This window comes from Panthera tigris, chromosome C1, assembly GCF_018350195.1.
Source record: "Panthera tigris isolate Pti1 chromosome C1, P.tigris_Pti1_mat1.1, whole genome shotgun sequence".
NCBI classification, from domain to species: Eukaryota; Metazoa; Chordata; class Mammalia; order Carnivora; family Felidae; genus Panthera; species Panthera tigris.
The window spans coordinates 212407121-212417839 of record NC_056667.1 but is presented as its reverse complement, the minus strand read 5'-3'; the positions used below and the strand labels follow the sequence as shown (position 1 = coordinate 212417839).

The 10719-nt window shown below is 61.1% G+C and overlaps 1 protein-coding gene across 7 annotated transcripts in view; it reads right to left on the bottom strand.

The window, feature by feature from the left end:
- Positions 1–218: 218 nt before the first annotated feature.
- The window catches only part of DIS3L2 (DIS3 like 3'-5' exoribonuclease 2), a 346637-nt gene continuing 336136 nt past the window's right edge, over positions 219–10719 (bottom strand). For all 7 annotated transcript variants that reach the window (XM_042995635.1, XM_042995640.1, XM_042995639.1 and 4 more), the window contains 7 exons: positions 8513–8696; positions 7838–7924; positions 4696–4843; positions 4174–4304; positions 3899–4003; positions 2405–2506; positions 219–1730 (listed from right to left, as the gene is read on the bottom strand). In XM_042995635.1, the coding sequence (XP_042851569.1) occupies positions 1602–1730; positions 2405–2506; positions 3899–4003; positions 4174–4304; positions 4696–4843; positions 7838–7924; positions 8513–8696 (886 nt within the window). In that variant the 3' untranslated portion in view covers positions 219–1601. The remainder of the gene's footprint in view (positions 1731–2404; positions 2507–3898; positions 4004–4173; positions 4305–4695; positions 4844–7837; positions 7925–8512; positions 8697–10719) is intronic.

The following is a 10719-nucleotide window of genomic DNA, read 5'->3' as shown; positions in this document are numbered from 1 at the left end:
CACTCCATGGGGGCTCTGCCCTGCCCCCAGCTCCCAGGCTCCATGGGAGGCCTTCGGGGACAGCACCGGGGCTCTTTCGGGCTGCCCGGGACAGCAAACACCCAGAAATCTCCTCCTCCAAAGGCCAAACCACCAGACCCTCGCCCGTCTTCCTTTCCAGATACTTGGCTGCAGGAGAAGGTTCTGGGGACAGGAACGGAGAGGGGGTGGCAAGATGGACACCTGGAAGGCTGGCTAGGGTGCTGGAGGAAGAGAAAGGAACCGAACGGTGTCCTCCCTTCCCCTCTGACACCCAGCCCGGTGCTGGATGAGGACGGGCCATGGCCTGCCGGTGGGCAAAAGCAGCGGCTCCATCAGCCCTCCACTTCCTGCGAGGCCCTCCTCCCGGGTATCGTACTGAGTTTTTCTTTGAAGGAAATTCACTGCCACCGGATCAAATGGGCTTAATACTGACACCAGAGGAAACGGCACGGTGGAGCCGGGGCCAGGGGCACCGTTCACCCTCGCTCCTGGCAGCTCCTGGGGAAGCTGATCTGTGGTTTCCCAGTTAGGTGGGGAAGGAGTGCAGGCCGTGGTCAGGCCAGCTGGGGAGACAGCACCGCCCAACGGCCCTCCATCTCTGTCCCTGGGTCCCCGAGGACGGTGCCACTGGTGGGCGCTCAGGACGATGCCAGGCAGGTGACTAGGCCAGCCTAGGGCCACCAGGCACCCATTTTCCCATCCCTGGTGGGGAAGGCCAGTTTGAGGGCCCTCCTTCCCTCTGGCAGGCCAGGACCCCTCGGGGTGCTGCCAGGGTTTGGGACGGGCGCTGGAGGTGCTGAGGGGCCAGCTTGAACCAAGGGGGTGTGGACAGGGCCACTCAGAGCTCTGGCCTAGGACCTGAAGCCGGGGGGGGGGGGTGTGTTATAGGACCCGTGCCTCCCCCATCCTGAGGCCAGCAGGCAGAGAGGAAGTGGTGGGGGCAGGGACGGACACAGCCACTTGAGGCAGGGTGATGGCTGAGCTTGCTGTCTTGCATACTAATTACATTTCTAATCAGCCGGAATGAGGCCCTGGCAACAGTGTGACATGTGGCCAGCTCTGTGAATCATCCTGGAACTGACAGAGAGGTTCCGGAGGGTGGCGATCTCAGCTCAGCTGTGAGGGGTGGAGCCCGAGCCAGGTCCCCAGTCGTGGGTCCCAGAGGCACCCTGTGGCCCTGGCCTCCCAGGGGTGCCCCACACACCGGACCACAATTCACACCTGATTTTATTCCATGACACTTATTTGCTGAAAACCCCCGGCTTCCTGGGCAGGGGAAGGCAGTGGGTGGGCAGGCAGAAGAGGGGCTGGCCTCCCGGGAGGACCGAGTCCTGTTCTGCTCTGGTTAAGCACCAGCCGGGCCTCAGCCTTCCGTCCGGCCCCACCCTCTCCTCTCTGCAATTTGTTTAAAAACTGAGCTGCAAAAATAAAACAAAACGAAGAAATAAAAACAAAAACCCTGAGTTGTTAAAAACCAAATTAAAAATCCCCTTTGGTGTCAAAAGGTCCTATTCCTAAAAGCCAGCGGGTGGGGCAGTGGTGTGGGTGGGGTGCGGCTGGGCTGGAGGTCGTCGTCACCGTCACGCTTCCTCCTCATCCTTCGGGCCCGGGAGGCCCTCGGAGCCCGGCCGCTTCAGGATGGCACTGTACTTGAGGGCCGAGGTCTCCGCCCGCAGCACCACCTCCACCAGGCTGAAGATGGTCACGACCTGCAGCAGAGCAGAGCCAGCGTGGTGACCCGAACGGGTCGTGAGGGGCCGGTCCCGTGGGACGGGAGGGACAAGGGCCTGCCGCTGTCCATCTAGCTGGGCCCCAGGCCCACTCGCCCTGCCCCTCTAGGCCTCTGTCTGCCCATCTGTAAGCCGAGCCTGCTCAGGGACTGAGGCCAGGGGGCCTCGGTGGGAAGTGAGGGAAGCACACACGGCTGTGTCCGTCGTCTGGCGCACAAGTGAGCGCTCAGTGTCCGCAAAAACAGCCGGGGCCTAGGGCTGGCCTTCAGAGCGTGCTGTGGGGAAGACCTTACGTGCAATTTCTGGGGTAGGGAGTCCACAGTTTTCATCGGACTCTCAAAAGGACCCCCAAAATGAAAACCCTGCTTTATGGGGACAGGCAGAACCCCGTCCTCTCCCCGCAGTGGGTCCCCAAGGCAGGGAAGGCAGGGCCGGAAAGCCATGGCCCGAAGGAGGTAATGTGGGCGAGCCGTGTGGGTCTCGCAGGTAGAAGCTGAAAGCCCACCGGGAGCTTGAGTGCTTGAGGGTGGGGGTGGGGGTGCAGGAGGGGCAGCAGGGCAGGGGTGCCGCAGGAGGAAGGCTCCTCGAGAGCTGAGGGGCGGGCGGGCCCACAGTGGCATTCTGGAAAAGCTGCCCCACCCCCTGGTTCTGACCTGCTGCACCGGCTCCTGCTCTAGGTCCTCAGGCTCCCAGACAAGCGTGAGCTCCGGCTTCTTGCCCACCCTTTGGAAGTGGTGGGACCGCAGGGGCAGCGCCTGGGGGTACACACGCCTGTGTTGTGGGGTGCAAGCTCTGCGTGCCGCCTCGTCACCTCTGACCCCGAAAGGCTGCCCACTGCTTGGGAGGCAGCTTCTGGCCGGCCTTGAAGGAGCTCCCCGCCCCACTCCCAGCAGACGGCTGCTTGACCTCTGACTACGGACCACCCCCACCTTTGGCTCTTACCTCCGGCCAGCTTTAGGAAGGCCCTGCCAGGCCATCTTCCGTTAAGGCAGGACCTGAGGGTGACCGAGTGCTGAGTGGCAGGGGCTGAGTCTATCCTGGCTCATCAGGGGCTGTCTACTTGAGGCCCAAGGTGGACCGGGGAACCCAAGGCTGAGGGGTGCCGCCCCCTGCGGGTGCTGGGTCTGTTAACACAGGCCGAGGGCTGGCTTGTCTGCAGACCCAAATCTGTCTGATGACCTAGACCTGAACTTTTGTCCTGCTCAATGAACTTCAGGGCAAGAGCCCTGATTGATTCCAGCTGGACTCCATTCTGTCTCTTCCGCTTTGCTCCACTGTATTAATTCCATGCTTATTCTACTCCATGTGTGGGGCTCTGCACTCCCCCAAGTGTTCTGGATGTCAAGAAAGTCAAAGCCAGGGTCAAGGGCCAGGTGGTGACCTGCCAACCACAAGGTCAGCTGAAACAGGCCCCTCAGATGGCGTTGGCACAGGCACCAAGTGCCCCTGGAAAGAACCTTGAATAAATAATCACACAGGGCAGGACCCAAGGCAAGGGCCGGTCTCTTCCTTCTCTTCAGGGGACATAGTTTCCAGAGTGGCCCTGGATCATTCTCTCATCTTTCCTTCCTTCACATTCCTATAAAAAATTCCGCCCCCCAAAGCCTGCACACTCTGCCACCCTGCACTGGTTAGGGTGGGGCCCATTCTCTGGTTGCCTGGGTCCTTCGGGAAGGGGCCCAAGCCTGACTCTTGGCCTGGATCCCTCATCCTAGGCAGGTGCAGCTGGGTGTCCGGGCGTGGCTCGACAAGTGGGCTTGGTGCCGGGTGGCAGAGGGTAGCAAGGTCGGGGAGGTATATACACTCGGCTGCCGCATGCCATTGTCACTGCCCTAGCTTGTATTCTCCAGTGCACATGAGGACATCAAGGACCTTGCGCTGTGCTCCCATCCTCCACGCTAATGTGTCCCTGGGCCAGGAACCCCCAGATACCAGAGAGATATGGAGGAGACCCCAGCAGAGGGTTGGGGGACACGCAAGTGAAAGCACAGTGTGCAGTCGATGCAGCTCAGTGGGTCTGTGAGAGGAGGGAGGGCTTTCAACAGATGCCATGAGGTCCCCGGCTCCCATGTCATAGTGGGTGCGCTTCAGCACTGTGCCTGCCCGGAAGGTCCCTAACCCTGGCCTGGGTGGCCGTGGGCACTCACATTACAGTAGACACGCTTCTGCACCCCGTAGCGCAGCACCAGCACGTCGAAGGCTTGGTTCAGGACGCCTAGCACCATGGCTTCTGACTCCAGGGGGCCACTTTCCTGCAGGACGGAGCTCTAGCCAAGGCTTGGCCACAGGACATGCCATCCCCGCCAGGGCCCACCCCAGCTGCCGAAGGCCCATGAGCTCCTTAAGGGCGCCCCGTGAACAGGTGCCCAGGAGGGGGAGTGGGGTAGGTGAGGGGGAGGGGCTGCCAGGCCGGTGGCCTCACCTTCACGAGGATGGCAAAGAAGAGGCCGGTGCTGAGCTCCTGTACGCGCTTGGACGCCATGCGGCGGTCATTGCAGTGGTCGGCCTGCTTTTGCAGGGCGTCGGGTTCCAGGTCCGGCCGCTCCCTGTAGCCTGGGAAGAGGGTGGGTGCGGGGCAGCTGGCAGGGTGCCGTGCGTGTGCCGGCCACGGCTGGGTGACAGGAAGCATGGTGCTCCCTGCCCAGGCAAGGTGGGGCCTGGGAAACCCATGCAGGGCAGAGGCCTTCCTGCTGCTCAGATCCGGAGGCTCTGGCAAGGTGGGCAGCCATGGTGGGGTCCTCGAGCCCCGGCTTTTGTATAGGATTTTAATGAGCCCCACTGCAGCCACCCCCAGCATGCTCACAGAGGGCGTTTCTGGGCCCAGGCTCCCCGGCTGCTCAGGCCGTCTGCCCCCTGGAGTCTCTACATAGAGCCATGGGACCCGCTCTGGGGCTGGGCAGCCCTCAGGTGGGCACAAGCCTGCATTACCCCAGTGCTGTCTTACCAAGAGTGGCGGCCAGGAGGCGGTGCACCAGGACGTCAGCAAAGCGGCGGATGGGGGAGGTGAAGTGGGTGTAGAGTGGTACGTTGAGGGCATAGTGCCGGAACTGTGCCTGGTCCCGCAGCGTCCCCGAGCAGAAGTACAGTGCCATCTGGGGGGATGGGAGGTGAGTCTTAGAACCTGGCCAGGCCGGGTCAGGGCGGGGTTTGCTCTGCCAGGCTGTGATGCTCAGAGTCTCATGATGGGCTGTTTTGGGGGTGGACTGAACTGCCAGGCTGCAGGTGGCCGACCACAGGCCCGAGGAGGCCAGGAGCCACCCTCTGTAAGGGGACCAGTGTGGCTGCCACGAGGCTGTGCAGAGCCACGAGATGCCCATGCCCCTCTCCTGCTGAAGACAAACGTGGGCCTTGCCCTGCACTGCCCGGACCCTTCGTGATGGCAGCACGCAGAACAGGCCAAAGAGCACCATAAGGGGCCCACCCCACCTCTGTGGGGCCCTGGGGGTGCTGGGAAACCTCAGGATGGTTGGAAACCTCCTCCCTCTGAGCCCTGTGGGACCAGCCACCCGAGCCCTCAGGGAGGGCCGCCCACCTGCTGAATTGTGAGGGCAGCTGGGGAGGAGCTCATCCTCCCCCTCAGCCGGCCGCTGCCGAGTTTTCGGGGCTGTTACCGCCGGCAACAAGGAGGGAGCTGTTTCTGGTCTGCCCCTCCACGGGATGGGGATGGGGCAGCTACTGTGCAACAGGGAGAAGAGGGGAGGCCTGTGGCCATGCTGGACAAGGGGCCGCAGATGTCCCGTGGAGGCAGCAGCAGACGCCGAGGAGGCTACGGGGCTCTGCAAGGACACGAAGTCCACCTCCACCACCACCACGCGGCCGGAATGGGAAGTAGCAGAGGAGGCCCAGGACTCCTACTACCCGCCCAGAATGAAATGGACTGGGGGTGCCTGGCTCTTCCTCTGTGGCCCAGGCCTAGTCTTTGTTGTGACCAACCTCACGACCTCTGGCCCCGACGCCTGTCCTGCCAGAGGCGATGCTTGCACCCTGGCACCTCTGTACCCCCCATACTCAACCCTGCACCAGCCAAGGGAGGGAGAGGTTTGCCAGCCACCGGCCTCAGCCCTTCTTGTCCCTGACAAGCTGCCCCGAGCCAAGACGCAAGAGGTCTGAGTTCAAAATGCCCTTCTGCAGGGGAGAAACGGTGACTGGGGTGCTTGAAGAGAGGCCAAGTTTCTCTAGGGGCCCAGCGAGTAGCTCCAGGCCCATAGTGGTTCTGCCATCCGGGAGCTTTGGCCACCGTCCCTGCAGCTGCTTGCCCAGCGGTCCCCAAGCTTCCGGGGCTGGGAATCAAGGACGCCGCTGCTGCCTGGGAGCAAGAGAACAGGTTCCTCATCTAGGGCCAAAGTCACGCCCTTGTGTGCTCGCTCACTTGATCCGTTTGCACACACCCGCCTTGCACTTGGCCAAACGGACAGGCGGCTCCAGTTACTCTGTGTACGTCGGCCCTGGAATCCAGGGCACAGCTGGGGATGGCCGGCTCAGCTCCCTGAGACCTCTTCCCCTCCAGCTCCTGCTGGGACCTGGGTTATGTCCGGGGCAAGTCCCCGGGAGAGGTGGGAGCAGCCTCCACTCCAAGCCACGTCCGGGCCTCGTTCTCGGGGGCGGCCCAGATGATCAGGGGTGAGGAGGACGGAGGCCCTGGTCCCCTTTCTGGCTGGAGAAGGGGTCTCTGGGCAGGGTGGGATGGGTGAGGGCTGTGGCTTTCCCAGGGACCAGATGCTCCGGGGACAGCCCTGGTGCCCAGTTCCAGCACCTTACTTGGGACTTTTGTGCTCACTGCTGCCGCCCCTGCCCGGTCCCCTGTCCTTGTCCCAGTTCTCAGGACTGGGAGAACAGGGGCACTTCAGAAATTCCAACAACCCCCTGCCATCAGCTCCCCAGACAAAGGCTGGCTGTTAAGGTCACTTACTGGCAGGCAAGGCCAGAAGTCCACTCTATTTAAAGGCTCTGGTTGACTCGGGAGAGGAAGGCTCCTTTCCGTGGAGCTCCAGGGCTAGTTTGACCTTGGAGGTGGATGCCTTCCAGAGGCTGGGGGCAGGGAACGGGAGCCCAATTAGCCCTCACGGCACAGTCAACAGGTAGATCTTGGGACCCAGGGGCTACTGCATCTCAGAGTAACTGGAGGGCAGAGTGACATCGAGCCCCTTGGCCACAGGCACACCTGCCCCTCTGTGTGGCTTTAAGGGGCTGGGTGGGGGCAGACAATTGTGACTGGGGGCAGGGGAAAGGCAGCCAGACCACGCGGGCCCGGATGACCCCATTCCTGGCAGAAAATATGACTGTCAGAAAATAAATCGGCTGTGGCCAGCTGAGGTGACCTGGTTCCTGTGAACAGATTGAATCTGCAGTGACTGAGCCCCTGAAAAATGGTTTGTCACTGCCCCTCAGCCAGACTGGGGCCCAGAGCTGGTCCCATTAGTATCTGTGGCTCCCGCTGACCTGACAGGCTGGTGGGGTGGCTCCTTCCCAAGATGCTTGTGCCTGCCAGAGGGCTGAGACCTGCTGTTAGGAGCAAGCTCACTGTCTACCTCCCAGGCTGCCAGCCTGTCACCCTGCCTGCAGACACAGGCCCATGGTCTAAATCCTCCTCTCCTAGCTGGCGAGAGGGAGACAATTCTGCCTGGGGTCCAGAAGCCGTGGTAGGGGCTGATGACTGCTCCCCTGGGCAGGCTGCTGCAGGAGACAAGACAATCTCTCCCCTCCGGGGTGCCCGTCCAACTGAGTTGCTGACCAGCGCCCCATTCCCTTCCTTAAGCTGGTCTGGTTTGTGGCGACTGGGCACCAAAGGCTTAGCGTACACCCTGTGGGGACTCCCTGCCTTCTGCTAGGAAACAGAGCCCCAGACGCCACGTGAAGGGGGCAGTGAGGCTCAAACGAGGCCCTTTAACAGCCCTGTAGAAGCCGTCCTTGAGCAGATGAGGCAGGCAAGTCTGTGTAGGAGGCAGATCAGGCTCAGGAGCCCAGGGCTCACCTGTCCTAGGTGCTGCCTGGGGGTGCTCCCCACCCCTCCCCTTAGTTCCTGTGTGTGTGGAAGCCATGGATGCTCCTAAGAGAAAAGGGAGGATGGGGATGAGGCCCCTCCTTACCTGCATGGGCCGGGAGCACATGTTGGTGAGCACCTCCTTCCGGGCCAGTGAGTACTTGTCATCTCCAAATGTTTTGGTCAGACTTTTCTAGAAGCAAACCCGTGTGATACGCAGTCAAGCCTGGGTTGGCTCTGGGGCCCCTGTCACCCTCTGACCATCTGAGACCTGGCTCTGGGGAGGAAGGGTATGCTGAGGGGCTCGACCATGCTCAGATGGCCACGGTGGGCTGTAGGCCCAGCCCATGTCCTGCTCTGAGGTCAGTCCGTGTCTTATTGGCTGGAGGGAGAGACTGGTTTCCAGTTGTCTGACCTAAGGTGCCTCTTTGCCCACCCCAGGCTTACAGCACAGATGGGAACAGCCTCCCTTCCGTGGGATCGGAGCTGAAGTCATGGGTCCCCAAGCCCCATAAGGCTTAGATCCAGGCAGGAAACATTTGACCCTACTTACCGTAAAAAACATTCTCTGGCTTCCAATCATCTCAGCCCCTTACTGAAAGTTTCTGGACCCAAGCCCCGCCCATCCCTGGCCACAGGATCCCTGCCCATAGATAGATGGGTGTCGACTGGCTTCCCTTGGCCTGGTCCTGGTGGGGAGCATGGCCCATGGCCAGGGCCTCTGTGACTTGGAGGCTTTCTCCCCTAGGGTCTCCCCCTCCCCTACACTCCCGGCACTCACGTTGAGGGCCCCGGCAGAGCTGAAGTCCATGGGCAGCCCCATCTGGTCACAGAATTCCATGAGGTCATTGAGCATCTTGGTCTGGGGCGGGGGGTGCCGGCGCAGCAGGGCACGCTCAGGGAAGGCGCGGTAGGTCTTGTGGGCCACTGCCATGTTGGCCAAGAGCATGAACTCCTCCACGAGCCTGCAGCGGGGGGAACCAGCAGGGGTCAGGGGCTGCTGCTCCCCTTCTCTCCCAGGCTCTCTGTGGGCTGGCTCTCATGTACCCTTGAGTCTCAGCCTTGAGACACCATCCTGTCTCCCGGCTTGTTCCCCTGCTTGGGCCCCTCTCTGCGCTAACCAGTCTGTATCACTCTTCTCTGCTGATGCGTGAGGTTGCACACCACCTCCCCGATTGGACGGGGGGATGGCATCTGTCTTATTCCCTGCTGTAGCCCCAGTGTTTGGCACCCCAGCACCCCAACCCCACCTGACTGGAAGAAGGTGCTCGGTAAGGAGCTCTGCTGAATGACTAGCCTCCTAGAACACTCAGGGGCGCACCGGTTGTACGAAAACAAGGCACCCAGGTATGCCATGAGAACTCAGAGGGCTTCCTGGGGATATGTGGAAGGCGGTCAGCAGACCCAGGGCTCCCTTCTCCCCCAGGGGAGATGAACAGGAGAGTCGCAGAGGGCAAGAGGGATTGCCCGTTCTGGGGCAAGGCAAACGTGCAGTTGAGGTGACCAAATCCCAGACAGTTAAAGTGTAATTAGAATAAACAAGTATCAACAGATATGGCTTCAAGAGACAAAGGTACACCAAGGACCTAGGGAGAGGACCGGGGACGGATGGGGGATGAAAGGAGCAGGCAGAATAGGAAACTGGATCACATAGCCCTGAGGTCAGCACCCCCAGCCCCCACATCTGGGGCAGGAGGCCATATGCTGCTTCCCGCACCCGGGGCTCCCGTGGGAGGATAAACAGATCACACACACGTATAAGAGCTGAAGCCCCTGGAAAGGGGGCTCGGGCATGCTGTGGCCACCGTGGCCAGGGTGTGCTGTACAGGGAAAGTCTCGCTCAGTTCAGGGAGGTCTCCCCCCTGCCTTTAATCTGGGCCCCCAAGCTGCATGTCGAGCCCGTGCTTCTCCCACAGAGGCAGAAGAGGTCAAGGAGTAAGCAAGCTCCGGGAGCCCTGGCAGCAAGCAGCCGGAGGCCAGGGACGCACTTCCTCTTCCTGGAGGTGTGGGTAATGTTTCAGGGTTAGCCTTGTCACCTGGCCAAGCTCTCGGAAAGAAAAGCAGCCAGTGATGGGGGCAGGGGGAGAACGAGCATGAGCTGACAGAGCCCCTCCTCCCCCCAGACTGGGCCTGCCAGGGCAGAAGTGTGGCTCTGGCCTGCCAAGCCGCCCCGAGAACAAACCAATCTCCCAGAAGCCCTCTCTACGAGGAAGAGGGGCTGGAAATGGCCCTCTGGTGACAGCACCACCAGAGGGACTGGGCCAGATCTGGGTCTCGGGAGGAGGCCCACCCGAGCCTGCACTCCTAGCCCCTCCTCTGTGGGGATGACTTTGGACTGGCCCACCATGGGGCAGGGATACAGCTCAGGTGCAGGACTGAAGGGTCAGGTCTCAGCTGGCCCTTGTACATGAAGGAAACCCTGTGTGTGGAATGAGGAGTTCCTTTATACCCTACTGTGCAGTAACAGCCATTTAAAATTTTTTTTTTTTTTTTACATTTATTTATTTTTGGGAGACAGAGCACAAGCAGGGTAGGGGCAGAGGGAGCATGAGACACAGAATCTGAAGCAGGCTCCAGGCTCTGAGCTGTCAGCACAGAGCCTGATGCGGGGCTTGAACCCACAAACCGTGAGATCATGACCTGAGTCGAAGTTGGACACCTAACCGACTGAGCCACCCACGCCCCCCTGTAACAGCCACTTAAATGACCATTCTGCCTCCCTCTGCTCCCCAATCTGTCCTTGTGCACATCACTTCCCGCTGAAAAACCTTTGAGTTCAGGCACCTGAACCCAATCACCATCTCCCAAGTGGAGGGACGTCTGAACCCCAGCTCGATGCATCTGCTGTAGGGCCCTGCACAACACGGACCTTTCCCGATCCTCCTTTCCCTCAAATGCAGCATAGGGGTAGTAGCACCTGCTTCACAGGGCGGTTGTGCAAACCAATGGGAGTAACACATGTCACAAGGGCAGACCCTGTGCCTGGCA